Consider the following 14779-nt stretch of genomic DNA (forward strand, 5'->3'; position numbering starts at 1 on the left):
TTTTTTTAAGATTTTATATTTATTTGATAGAGATCACAAGTAGGCAGAGAGGTGGGCGGTGGGGGGGGGCGGGGAGCAGGCTCCCTGCTGAGCATAGAGCCCATGTGGGGCTCAGACCCAGTACCCTGAGACCATGACCTGAGCTGAAGGCAGAGGCTTAACCCACTGAGCCACCCAGGCACCCCTTACTGTGTTTTAATATACTGGTCTTACACTCAGTAAATTCTAGTCACTAACCTTCCTTCCCTGTCGGTAAAATAGGAATGAATGATAATTTTACCTGTCTCTGGCTAAAATGTTCAGGATCAAGTAATTTCCTGTCAGACGTATGGAATGGGCATGAGATACACAAGGGTGTAGGTATCATGGTCACTCATGAAGGTCCACACAGTTTGTTAGGATCTGTTGTAGCCGTTTTTGGAACTTCTGACACCATTTGTATTAAAGAGAACATCAGGAGAATGGTTAGTATAGTGTGGTTTTGTTTTGTTTTTTTCTTAAAGAAGTTGTATTTCAGGTAATGGGCAGAAATGGAGTTGAGAGCCACAACCAGCCTGTGATTAGCAGTAGGCATCACTATCAGACATGGCAGTGAAGTGTATCTTGTGGTTGCTGTGCTTGTCCCTCTGATGGGGCCAGTGAGGTATATGCTTTGCAAAGTGCTAAATCAGCAGTGGCACCAGAGGAGTCACCCTGAAAAGTGAACGAGGCATTACTCCCAAGTGCTTTTTTAAAAATTTAATATTTTGTTCATTTATTTGAGAGAGAGCACAAGCGAGAGAGTAGCAGAGGGTGAACGAGAAGTAAACTCCCCACTGAGCAGGGAGCCCGGTATAGGGTTCGATCCCAGGACCCTGAGACGCGACCTGAGCTGACGGCAGCCATTTAACCAATTGAGCCACCTGGGCACCACAAATCCTGAGTACTTGTGACCATGTCAGCCAGGATTTGCACATCACAAAAAAAGATATTCTTGCCCTCTGTCCTCACTATTTTTCAGGGGAGAATGTTTATGTCCAGACAGCACTTGTTTCCTCTAGTGAAAGGAAAACACAAGAGCATCATCTTGCCATTCATTCCCATAGCACTGTGCACCTCAGCAGAGGGCCAGTCCTATCCTTTTGAGTTCCAAGTAAGAGTCCATCTTTGATAAGTTTCAAGTCTTTGGGGGTGCCTGGGTGGCTGAGTGGGTTAAAGCCTCTGCCTTTGGCTCAGGTCGTGATCTCAGGGTCCTGGGATCAAGTTCCGCGTCGGACTCTCTGCTCAGTGGGGAGCCTGGTTCCACCTCTTTCTTTCTCTCTGTCTGCCTCTCTGCCCACTTGTGATCTATGCCTGTCAAAATTAAAAAAAAAAAAAAAAAAAAACTTTAAAAAAGAAAGAAAGGAATAGGCTTTGGAACAGAGGGAAATACTTGGGGTGGACAGAGAAGTGTTACTTTCTGGAGGAAGGGAGAAAAATGTTCAAATAAGGCATTGCTTTGAGCTGAGGTGGGAGAGTTTTACAAGTCCAGTTAGTAGAATTAGATGTGTGATAAGGAATGGAGAGAAGATGGGAAGAGAAAATTAGAATTTTAGAGGACTCTAGGGGTAAGGCCGAGATGTCTTGACCTGATTTGGCGTTGAGGACCTTTTTTTTTTTAAGATTTTATTTATTTATTTGACAGACAGTGAGGGAGGGAACACAAGCAGAGGTAGTGGAGAGGGACAAGCAGGCTTCCTGCTGAACAGGGAGCTTGATGCCAGGCACGATCCCAGCACTCTGGGATCATGACCTGAGCCAAAGGCAGATGCTTGAAGACTAAGCCACCCAGGCACCCCAGCATTGAGGACGTTCTGAAGGGCTTTGAGCAAAGGCCTAATGGGATAAAGCCCAGGCAGGTGTGGGAATAGAGAAGTTGGCTGCAGCAAGCAGGGCAGAAGGGAGGGGAGACCAGTTGGATTTTTGCTCTTTTCCAGGTAGGCTTTACTGAAGACTGAGGACTTAAACTGGAACAGTGATTATGGGAAGTCAAAGGTGTGGGTAGTGGTAGTAGTGGAAGGGAGAGCCATGAAGGGGCAGAATTCCCCAGAAAAGAGAATTGTGTAACCACAGAGTTTATTTTCTTTTCTCTTTTCTTTCCTTCTTTATTAGAGGGGGTGGGGCAGAGGGAGAGAGAATCTTAAGCAGGCTCCACGCCCAGCGCAGAGCCAGACTTGGGGTTCCATCTCACAACCCTGAGATCATGACCTGAGTCCGTTCAAGAGTTGGATGCTTAACCATCTGAGCCATCCAGGTACCCCAAACCACAGAGCTTCTGCAGTGAGTTTTTAGGAGTATAATTTTGTTTTCTTCACGAGGGTTGAGGTAGCTGGGAGGAGAAGATTGGACAGAGGTTGGGATGATGTCTGAATGAGGTTGAATTTGGGATGCAAGTAGAGCATAGAATTGAGGTGCATCAGAAATTTTAGAACAGGGACTGGGTCAGAGAGAAATTTGGAAATGACATTCATAGAAGTGTTTTTTGAAGAATTTAGATGCCCAGAGATAGGTTGAGTATTAAGAGAATGAGGGGGAAACCCAGCCTTACTGCGAGTGATGAGGTATGGAAGCTGTAGCTGATGAGACAGATAACACATCAGCATTTTTTGTGAGGGAGATAAGTTACAACAAAAAATATCAAGGAGAATATGAACTGTATTTTGTGAAGGGAGGCCATTGATGATTTCTGAGAAAGTTTTGGTAGTTTGGACAGAAGGCAGGTTGGAGGGAGTTTAAGCAAGCCAGAAGGTATGAAGCAGCAGAAATGTGTACCTTTTCTTTGAAACAGGCCAGAGAGAGAACAGTAACCAGAAGAAAATGTGAACGTGGGAAGATTTATTATTTTAAAGTAGGGACACTCTGCACTTTATTGTAGACTGAGAGAAGGAAGCCGTTAGAGCGGGAGCGATGAAGCAGTTGTGGGATACCACATGTGGCAATACTGTATGAATTGAAAGGTGCTGGAGGACATAAGGTTAGGCCTAGCTGGAGGGAGAGGCCACAGCAGGAGGAGTGCCTTTTCTGATGCCAGACCCCATAAGAGATGGTTGCTGAGAGGCTGCAGCCCCTGAAGAGGAGTGCTCTTCTGGAGGCCTATGACGCGGGCTCGTCAGTGCTACAGTGAGCGGTCTGCTCTTGTGTCTGTTGAGTATGAAGCTCAGGATGACATGGGACACTACATGTGGCCCCTGTATTGCTTTTCTTGGACATCCATTTCTGTTTGCATGTGGGTGGGAGTAGAGTAGATATTTTCTGTGCCCTCTCAGCACCGTGGGAGATCTCCTTTCAACCCTTTCTTCGTCCTTTTGATTTTTGTGAGGATGGCACAGTAACTTATATAAAGGTTCTGAACTGAGGAAGGAAATTTACAGCCATTTACATACTGTTACAGGTGACTTAAATATGTCATAACTGACTTTTTTATTGGACAAATAAACCTCCTCAAAACTCTTAAAAATTGAGACTATTCAGCTTAGAAAATGACACATCTGGCAGAGAGGCTGCAGAGAACTCATTGTGGTTCCTTTCTCAAGCTTTGGGAAGTAATGTACTTGAAAAAGATGCTGGATTTATAGCAGAGTTAAAGGAGAAGACGAGTTAACATTTTCCTGGGTCATTTCAGGAAATGACTTGATGTTTGTACTTTACACTTCTTGTCAACAACTCTGGTTTGTGTGGCCAGACTCCCAGAAATCAACTTGTAATTCTAGGCTTTCATTTTCATTTTGTCCCATAATCACTTGTAATTTCTGTCTTTCTCACCAGTACAGGCTGATTGGTATTACACTTTTCCTTGGCCAAATGCTCCCCAAGGAAAATTTTCCAAAGCCTTTTTGATTGCTCCCTAGCATTTTCATTTTGTGCATCTTTAGCCACATTAGATTGAGAGAAATTATTTTTTGAGAATTGAGTACCTTCTAGGAATAAGGTATTCAAAGCTGGCAGCCCTCTTTTTGAATCAGGGTTTTCCTGATGAATTTTGTTTGCATCTGGTGAGGCCCTGGTTGTTTGATTTTTGAGCACAAACCAATATAAGTTAGGCCCGAAGAGATGTGAATATATAAAATCTTTTTTTTTTTTTAAGATTTTATTTATTTATTTGACAGAATGAATGAGAGACCACAAGCAGGCAAAGCAGCATAGGGAGAGGGAGAAGCAGGCTCCCCGCTGAGCAGGGAGTCCAATGCGGGGCTCGATCCCAGGACCCTGGGATCATGACCTGAGCTGAAGGCAGAGGCTTAACCCACTGAGCCACCCAGGTGCCCCCGTGAATATATAAAATCTTGAAGTGAATTTCAGAGTGTGAGAAAAACAGTAAATGATTTACAAATCCTATCAAGATGTTAGCAGTTAGACTGAACCTAGAGGAGTGATTTTTAAGAGGTAAATCCATTAATATCTGTGCCCTGGATTCCGAATGAGGTAATCTACCTCCTTCTCATTTAAAAAATGTTTTTTGGTTTTTGGTTTTCTTATATTTATTTAATATCTACTACATTCATGCCCACTAAAGTACCTAACTGCATAAGGCTGCAAAGAAACTTAAGATACATTCTTTGCTCTTAGGTGATGTGCAGTCCAGTTCAAGACAAAACACAAGTGAAACAATTACAGGACCTTGAGACAGATTCCATATCCATTAGGAATCCAAAGCAAAAAAGGAAAATGGAGCTGAAGGGGTGGCCAGAGTACTGGGCTATAGTTTAAAGGCTGATCTCAATACAGTACTGTTTTGATTGCATGCTCCTGTTTGTTTGTTTGTTTGTTTGTTTGTTTAAAGTAGGCTCCAAGCCCAACATGGGGCTTGGACTTAGTGCCCTGAGATAAGAATCACTCACTTACCACTGACTGAGTCAGGCTTGCACCCCTTCATCCTCCTCCTATTTAAAGAATGATATCAAATACATTTCCAGTTTATACTTATTGCTGTACTTTCATTACTAGTATTATCCTTGATCTAATGCTTTTGTGCAAAAAATAAAAGACCTTTAAAAATCACTAGATCACTTTTGGGTTTGGTTAAAAGTTCATAAAGTCTGTGTATATACTTAGTTATGCACAGACTGCCATACGTTAAGCATCATGAGAACTCATAAATGCATGATGGCAACACTGTGAGCCCTTCCCATTATGGAATCTTCTGTTAGGAGTTTATGCAATTAAAATTTTTTTTTAAAAGATTTTATTTATTTATTTGACAGAAATCACAAGGAGGCAGAGAGGCAGGCAGAGAGAGAGGAGGAAGCAGACTCACTGCGGAGCAGAGAGCCCAATGTGGGGCTCGATCCCAGGACACTGGGATTATGACCTGAGCCGAAGGCAGAGGCTTTAACCCGCTGAGCCACCCAGGCGCACCAATGCAATTAAAATTTTAAAGCTAAATTCCTTAGGTTTTCTGGACTTTACAAATGTGTTTCTTGTGTTTCTTTCATGTACCCCAGTGAATTATCATACCTGCTCCAGTTTGGGAAGCTTTCCCTTTAGATAGTCTGGTTTTGTGAGTAGGTGTTGTTGAAGATTAGTTTGACTCCAGGTAACAAAGACCTCAAAAATATCATCTTAAACGAGACACTTATTTTTCACATAAAGGAATGTAGACGTGTAGGCAGTGTGGGGCTGAGATGGCGGCTCCCAAGAGCAGCTAAGCTCCAGGCTCTTTCTACATTTTTTTTCCTTCAGCTCCAAAGTGTGGCACTTACATACTTCATACACACATCCACATCCTCACATTCCAGGATGGCTGTTCAGAAAGCAGCCTTGGCTCCAGGTTTAAGCACCAGGAAGGAGGAAGGGAATGGGGAAGGGCATGGGACTTGAAGGAAGACTTGACTTCACTCTAAGGAAGTCTTCTGGAAGTCCCACAGGCATTGCTGATTACACCTCATGGGCTAGAACTTTGTGCCTAGCCAGACCTAAAGTAAGGGAGGCTAAGAAATGTAATTTTTTTTTTTTTTTTTTTTTTTAAGATTTTATTTATGGGACGCCTGGGTGGCGCATTGGTTAAACGACTGCCTCCGGCTCAGGGCCTGATCCTGGAGTCCCGGGATCGAGTCCCACATCAGGCTCCCAGCTCCATGGGGAGTCTGCTTCGCTCTCTGACCTTCTCCTCGCTCATTCTCTCTCTCACTGTCTCTCTCTCTCAAATAAGTAAAATAAAAAAAATTTTAAAAAATTAAAAAAAAAAAAGATTTTATTTATTTATTTGACACAGAGAGCACAAGTAGGCAGAAGGGCAGGGAGAGGGAAAAGCAGGCTCTCCACTGAGCAGGGAGCCCGATGCAGGGCTCAATCCCAGGACTCTGGGACCATGACCTGAGCCAAAGGCAGCAGCTTAACTGACAGAGCCACCCAGGCACCCCAGAAATGTAATCTTTTTTTTTTTTTTTTTTTTAAAGATTTTATTTATTTATTTGAGAGAGAGCATGAGCGAGGAGAAGGTCAGAGAGCGAAGCAGACTCCCCATGGAGCTGGGAGCCTGATGCGGGACTCAATCCCGGGACACCAGGATCATGACCTGAGCTGAAGGCAGTCGTCCAACCAACTGAGCCACCCAGGCGTCCCCAGAAATGTAATCTTTTAACTAGGCAACAAAGTACACAGCTAAAAATTGGAGTGCTATTCTAAGAGGGAGTGGTGAAAATTGGGAATTGGGGTAGTTGACCATTAAGTTAGTATCTAACAAATGGAAGGATTCTGGGGGGCAAGGCCCTGGTTTGTTTTGTTTTGGTAACAGCTTTATTTAAATACACTGCACATACCTTACAGTTTACCCACTTGAGTATATAATTCAATGCCATATAGTCATACTGTACAGTATATTCATAGAGGCGTGGCTTTGCGTCCATCTCTTGACAGTTTCATCATCCCCAAAAGAAAACCTGACTAAATCATGTTCTTTGCTCCCTCCTTCAACTCCGTTAGGCAACCACCAGCCTACTTTCTGTCTCTGTATTTTCCTACTCTGAACATTTTATATATATACACATACATACTTACATGCACATATTGTTTGTTTGTTTTTTAATTTTAGGGGTGCCTGGATGGCTCAGTCTTTAAGCATCTGCCTTCAGCTCAGATCATGATCCCAGGGTTCTGGGATCGACCGCCACATTGGACTCCCTGCTCATTGCTCCCCCTGCTTGTGTTCCCTTTCTCACTGTGTCTCTCTCTGTCAAATAAATAAATAAAATCTTAAAATAAAAATAAAATAAAAGTTTAATGTGGGGCTTGAATTCATGACCTTGAGATAAGAGTCACATGCTCTACCAACTGAGCCAGGTTACCCTGGAAATTTTATTCAAATGGAGATACTCAGTTATGTGGTTCTTTGTGGCTAGCTTCTTTCACATACGTAATGTTTTCCAGTTTCATTCAAACTGTAGTATGTATCAGCACTCTCTCTTTACTGCTGAACATTATTCTATTGTATGGATATATATACCACATTTTATCCATTCATTAGTTGGATGTTTGGTTTGTTTCTGCTTTTTAGGGGGAAAAAAAAACAAGGTTTTATTGGGGTGCCTGGGTGGCTCAGTTGGTTAAGCATCTGTGTTCAGCTCAGATCAAGGTCCTGGGGTCCTGGGATCAAGCCCCATATCTGGCTCCCTGCTTGGTTGGGGGTGGGGGCGCGCTGCTTCTCCCTCTACCTGTCATTCTCCCTGCTTATTCTTTCTGTCAAATAAATAAAACATTAAAAAGGGCAAAGATTTTACTTATTTAGAGAGTGCATGAGCAGGGGAAGGGGCAGAGGGAGAGGGAGAATCTTCAAGCTGACTCCTCTGATTATTGAGCCCAACATAAGGGCTTAATCTCATGACTGGAGCTGAAAGCAAGAGTTGGATGCTTAACTGACTGAGCCACTCAGGTTCCCCAACTATGATGAATATTTTAATGCTGCTGTGAATATTTATGTATAAGTATTTGTGTGAACATAGGTTTTCATTTTTCTCAGATGTATGTCTGAGAATGGAATTGCTAGGTCATATCTATTCAGATCCTTTGGGCCCCCCCCCTTTTTTTAAGATTTAATTTTTTTAGAGAATGCATAAGCACAGAGGAAGGAACAGAGGGTGAGGAGGAAGAAGGGGGAAAGAAGCTCAAGCAGATTCTACACTGAATATGGAGCCTGACATAGGGTTTGATCTCACCACCTTGAGTTCAAGACCTGAGCCGAAACCAAAAGTCAGATGCTTAACTGACTGAGCCACCCACGCACCCCCCAAAGCAACATCTTTATTGCAGTCTCATGAGAGACCCCGAGACAGACCGTCCACTTAAGCTGCTTTTTTAAGGGTTTTTAATGTATTCTAGATACAGATCCCTTCTTAGGTATTTTATCTGCAAACATTTGCTGCTATTTGGTGGGGTTGTCTTGTTATTTTCTTTTTTCTTTTTTTAACATAGGCTCCACACCCAGTGTGAGGCTTTAACTCAGGACTCTGAGATCAAAACTCATATGCTGAGCCAGCCAGGTGCCCCATGTCTTCTCATTTTCTGGATGGTACCTCTTGACAAAAGTGTTAAAAATTTTGGGTGCCTGGATGGCTCAGTCGGTTAAGCAACTGCCTTCGGCTCAGGTCATGATCCTGGAGTCCCACAATCAAGTCCCGCATTGGGCTCCCTGTTCAGTGGGGAGTCTGCCTCTCCCTCTGACATCTCCCCTCTCATGCTTATAAAATCTTTTTTTAAAAAAGTTTTAAAAATTTTGATGAAAATTCCCAATTACCTATTTTTTCTTTGGTTGCTAGGGATAAATATATCCTTTTTTCTTTTCTTTTCTTTTTTTTTTTTTTTAAATTTATTAGAGAGCAGGCGAGCATGTGTGGAGGCATGGGCCAGAGGGAAAAGGGGAGACGCCGTATTGGGCATGGAACCTTAATTAGCACTTGATCTCAGGACCCCAGTACCCTGAGACTACAACCCAAGCTGAAACCAAGAGTTGAACACCCAACCAACTGTGCCACTGAGGTGTCCCCAATATATTCTTTTTTTTTTTTCCCCAATATATTCTTAAATATATTGTTCACAGTGGCTAAGAGGTGGAGGCTACCCTGTGTCTATCATTGGATCAATGGATAAACGATGTAGTATATATACATACAATGGAATGTTACTCAGTTTTAAAAAGGAAGGAAATTCTGACACATGCTACAACGTGTATGAACCTTGAAAACATGCTGTATGAAATAAGCCAATCCCAAAAGGGCAAATACTGCTTGATTCCACATCCTTCCACATGAAGTAACTAGTGGTAAAATTCATACAGAGACAGAAAGTAGAATGGTGGTTGTCAGGGCTAAGTGGAGAGAAAAGGGGAATAGGGAGTTAAATGTTTTATGATTTTAGCTCTTACATTTGGGCCTGTAATCCATCTTTTTTAAAGATTTTATTTATTCAAGATAGAGCAAGCAAGAGAGAGAGCAGGAGCGGGACAGAGGAAGAGGGAGAAGCAGGTTCTCCACTGAGCAGGTAGCCTTTTGCAGGTCTTGATCTCAGGATTACCCCAGCCAAAGGCGTACATTTAACTGACTGAGCCACCCAGTACCCTGGGCCTACAATCCATCTTGAGTTAATTTTTGTGTATGATTTGAGGGGTAGTTTTCTAACTTCATTCATTCTTTTTTTTTTTTTTTTTAACAATGATTTTTTTTTTCTTGATTTATTTGACAGAGATCACAAGTAGGCAGAGAGGCAGGCAGAGAGAGGGGGAAGCAGACTCCCTGCTGAGCAGGGAGCCCAACATGGGGCTCGATCCCAGGACCCTGAGATCATGACCTGAGCCGAAGACTGAGGCTTTTTTTTTTTTTTTTTAAGATTTCATTTATTTATTTGACAGAGAGAAATCACAAGTAGATGGAGAGGCAGGCAGAGAGAGAGAGGAAGGGAAGCAGGCTCCCTGCTTAGCAGAGAGCCCTATGCGGGACTCGATCCCAGGACCCTGAGATCATGACCTGAGCCGAAGGCAGTGGCCCAACCCACTGAGCCACCCAGGCGCCCCTCTAACTTTATTCTTTTGTGTGGATCTATTCAGTTGTCTCAGAACCGTTTGTTGAAAATACTTTTTCCTCCATCAGATTATCTTGGCATCCTTGTTGAAAATCACTTGACCCTAAATATGGGCTTATTTCTGGATTCTCAATTCAAGAAGCCAGCTGGTATTTTGATAGGGATTGTCTTGAATCTGTAGAACAATTTGGAGGATGTTGCCATTTAACAGGTATTATCTTCCAATCCAGAAGCATGAATATCTTTTCATTCATTTACATCTTTCTTTCAACAATGTTTTGGATTTTCAGAGTATGTGTTTTGTACTTTTGTTAAACGTATCCCTGTTCTTTTTTTTTTTTTTTAAGATTTTATTTATTTGATAGAAACACAGCAAGAGAGGGAACACAAGTAGAGGGAATGGGAGAGGGAGAAGCAGGCTTCCCGGAAGCCCAGCAGGGGTGCTGGATGCGGGGCTTGATCCCAGGACCCTGGGGTCATGACCTGAGCCAAAAGCAGATGCTTAATGACTGAACCACCCAGGTGCCCTGTCCCTATATTTTTGAAGCTGTTGTAAATGAAATTGTCCTCTTAATTTTATTTTTACTTTTGTTCATTCCTAGGTTATAGAAGTACAATTGATTTTTTTATGTTCATCTTGTATCTTGTGACCTTACTGAATTTGTTCTAATGATTTTTAGTGGATTCCTTAGGATTTCCCGTGTGTGTGTGTGTGTGTGTGTGTGTGTGTGTGTGTGTGAGTGATCTGCAAATTAAGATAGTTCTCCTTTCTCTTCAATCTGAATGTGTTAATTCATTTTATTGCTTAATGACTCTGGCTAGAATTGCCATTATCATGTTGGATAGAAGTGGCAGGAGTAGCCATTCTTGTCTTGTTCCTAATCTTGAGGAAAAACTTTCAGTCTTTTTACCATTAACTATAACCATTAGTCTGGGGCTCCTGGATGGTGGTCAGTTAAGCATCAATTCTTGGTTTCGGGTCAGGTAGCAGTCTAATGGTCCTGGGATAGAGCTTTGCATCAGGCTTCACACCCAGCATGGAGTCTGCTTAAAGATTCTCCCTCCCTCCCCCTCACTCCACTCTGTCCCTCTGTCCCTTTCTCAAATAAATAAATAAATCTTAAGAGAAAATTTAAAGTATAACCATTAGTTGTGGAATTTTGATGTCAAGTGGAAAGTTGTACTAGCATTTTGTATTTGGATGTGGCTTGTGCCTTATGGTCAGAAAATTGTGTGTCATAGCCTGAGGCTATGAATAGCTTCTTTTGCTTCTAGATAACACCTTTGTCTCATGTTTCAGCATGGCTGCCATCCGGAAGAAACTGGTGATTGTTGGTGATGGAGCCTGTGGCAAGACTTGTTTGCTCATCGTCTTTAGCAAGGACCAGTTCCCAGAGGTGTATGTACCCACAGTGTTTGAGAACTATGTGGCAGATATCGAAGTTGATGGAAAGCAGGTGAGTACACCTAACAACTGGTTTCATTTTGCATCTTGGGCAAAGATGTTCTTAGAGCCTGTAGAGAGTTAGGCCATTTTGTCTCTTTAGTACACAGTATAATAACAACAGACATGTGAATACAAAATCGATTCTGTTTCTGCCATCATAGCCCAGATTTGTTCATTTTTAACTGCTGTCATCTAGACTTTACTCACATCCCTGTTTATTTTACATGGAAGCCTTTTTATAGCTTTATGTTTGAAATTTTAGTTTGTTGCCAGATAGTTAATGCTTAAATGAATCTTTTTGTATGGATGAACATTCCCCCCTCTCCGGTTCTGTCATGATATTTTCACTCAGCGCTGAAGTAATATTACTAGGTCAAGAGGTCATTTTATGGGTTTCAAAGGGGTATTCTGACCTACACCAGTCACCAGTGTGACATTTAAATAGCATCCTCATATTTAATATTTTTTAACGGTTTTTTTACTGTAACTTAAATAGGCTGCCACCATTGCTTCAGTTACCTGTCACTGGCAACAAGGACAGTATTTCTTCATGTCTGTCCTAAAATGTCCACTGGCAAGACTGGAGCAAAACTCTGCTGGAATTAGAGTTTACTATATATATCTTAAAATATATATATGTGTGTGTGTGTGTGTGTGTGTGTATATATATATATATATATATATATATTTTTTTTTTTTTTTTTTAAGATTTTATTTATTTGTCAGAGAGAGAGCACAAGTAGGCAAAGTGGCAGGCAGACGAGAGGGAGAAGCAGGCTGTCCACTGAGCAGGGAGCCCAATGTGGGACTCAGTCCCAGGACCCTGGGATCATGACCTGAGCCAAAGGCAGCCGTTTAACCACTGAGCCACCCAGGTGCCTCTAGATTTTAGAATATATTTTTCAATTTTCTGTTCTCTTTTGTTATCAAAATAATGTCTTACCGAGCTCCTGTACAACTTTTGAAGAAGCATGAAATTCCCACTGCAGGTAGGTCAGCTGAAAAGAAAACTAGAACAGGGCCTCTTCTCCAATATATTCAGTCCTCTTGGGTATTTAGTCACATGTCTCATGCTGCTAGCACCTAATGTATTGGCCCTCATAATTCCATGTCCTTTCTTCCTTCTCATTTTCCTCCTTTACCTGTTATCCCTTTCTGTCCCAGTGCTACCTAGCTTCAGTTTGTGGTACCATGTATGGAAAGCACATTAAGCCAGCTATTCAGAATTCTAGGGTCCCTGAAATAAAAGTGCTTGATAGCAACTCAGTAGCCTCCAAGTTGAGAGTGTGCTGCCTAGGAATGTTCATGTAATAGCCTAGGAAACCATCCAAGATTCTAGATTGTGGTCCCAGGAACAGACATACTAAAGATGGAAAAGTTCTTTCCAAGAGACAGGGCCAGCACCCTGAAGCATTTATCAGGAGATTGTCAGGGTTGGATGTGTCTGACTAAGCACACATGAAGCATGGAGGGGCCAAGTAGTGCAATTTGGTAGAGTGAATGAGCTATAGCATTCTGAGGTCTGTTATGTTGTGAGGCTTGGGTATCAGTGTATTAGAATTCATATACCTTGGGGCACCTGGGTGGCTCAGTCATAAAGCATCTGCCTTCAGCTCAGGTCATGAGGGATCAAGCCCCACATTGGGCTCACTGCTTGTTGGAAGCCTGCTTCTCCCTCTCCCACTCTCCCTGCTTGTGTTTCTTCTCTTGCTGTGTCTGTCTCTGTCAAATAAATAAATAAAAATTTTTTTGAGATTTTATTTATTTACTTGACAGAGACAGCGAGAGAGGGAACACAAGCAGGGGGAGTGGGAGAGGGAGAAGAAGCAGGCTTCCTGCTGAGCAGGGTACCCAATGCGGGGCTCGATCCCAGCACCCTGGGATCACAACGTGACGGAAGGGGAAGGCAGATGCTAAACCGACTGAGCCACCCAGGCACCCCTCAAATACAGTGTCTCCTTGTTTAAACATTGGAGCAGAATGATAAGACCAAATAAGGAAGCAATTGAATTAGGATGTATTGGGAAAAGTTACTCAGGTCTGGTGTTTCCCAGTTATGTTTGGTACACCTGGTAGAATGTTGTTTACAATTCGACTTTCCTTATTCATCTGCTTTTCTATTAGAATGTTGTTTATAGGGGTGCCTGGGTGGCTCAGTGGATTAGGGCCTCTGCCTTTGGCTCTGGTCCATGATCCCAGGGTCCTGGGATCAAGCCCCGCATCGGGCTCTCTGCTCAGCAGGGAGTCTGCTTCCCCGCGCCCCCCCCCCCCCCGCCTGCCTCTCTGCCTACTTGTGATCTCTGTCAAATAAATAAATAAAATATTTAAAAAAAAAAAAAGAATGTTTATAATTAAATACTGTGCTTCTTACGAATTATATTTTTTACTTGATATTTTATTTATTTATTTTTAAAGATTTATGTATGTATGTATTATTTGACAAAGAGAGAGATAGGGAAAGAACAAGCACAGGCAGGGGAGAAGCAGGCTCCCCGCTGAGCAAGCAGCCTGATGTGGGGCTGGATCCCAGCACCTGGGATCACAGCCCAAGCTGAAGGCAGCTGCTTAACTAACTGAGTCACCCAGGCGCCCCTGACTTGATATTTTAAATTATGTACTCATTATGTACTTTATTATGTACTTCATGTACTCCAGTCTTCTGAGAAATTTCAACCTAAAACAATTTGAACACACTCCACCTCGGGCTTCTTTTACTATTTTGGACAGTTTGCCATTTGAATGTTCTTTGGTGACTACCACTTCTTTTGAAAGTTGGGAGGATTAACCTTGCATTCTTGTGTTTATTTTTCCTATCACAGGTAGAGTTGGCTTTGTGGGATACAGCTGGGCAGGAAGATTATGACCGCTTGAGGCCTCTCTCCTATCCGGACACTGATGTTATACTGATGTGTTTCTCCATTGACAGCCCTGATAGTTTAGGTGAGTAACTCTACAGCCTGATGTTTGTCACTGTGTGTGTGCCTGGCTGACACCTGCTTTCTCAGGTCCTCTCTGTGCATGAAGTGGTTATAAAGCAAACATGAACTTAATAAAAGGAATCATCAGTGACCAGAGTCCTAGAGCCTTGGGACTATAAAGCCTGGGCCCTGGATCACTTTTCAGCCAAGGTCTCCTAGTGGGCAGGTTCCAAATACAGCCAGCTTTTCAACTGTGTTTTGGGGAAGGCTTTTTTGGGTGCTCACAACCTTTTTTTCAGTACCTCATATTGAGTGTGTTACTTTGCCATATCTTGACTGGTGATTTGCTATTTCCTGGTAGTGTGTGTGTTTGTTTAAAGGTTTATTT

General features: G+C 42.5%; 1 protein-coding gene across 2 annotated transcripts in view; it reads left to right on the forward strand.

Moving 5' to 3' along the window:
• RHOA (ras homolog family member A) overlaps positions 1–14779 on the forward strand; it is a 59204-nt gene that overhangs the window by 36882 nt on the left and 7543 nt on the right. For both annotated transcript variants that reach the window (XM_044253570.1, XM_044253571.1), the window contains 2 exons: positions 11327–11483; positions 14293–14413. In XM_044253570.1, the coding sequence (XP_044109505.1) occupies positions 11328–11483; positions 14293–14413 (277 nt within the window). In that variant the 5' untranslated portion in view covers position 11327. The remainder of the gene's footprint in view (positions 1–11326; positions 11484–14292; positions 14414–14779) is intronic.

The sequence above is a fragment of the Neovison vison genome, chromosome 6 (genome assembly GCF_020171115.1).
Source record: "Neovison vison isolate M4711 chromosome 6, ASM_NN_V1, whole genome shotgun sequence".
Lineage (NCBI taxonomy): Eukaryota > Metazoa > Chordata > Mammalia > Carnivora > Mustelidae > Neogale > Neogale vison.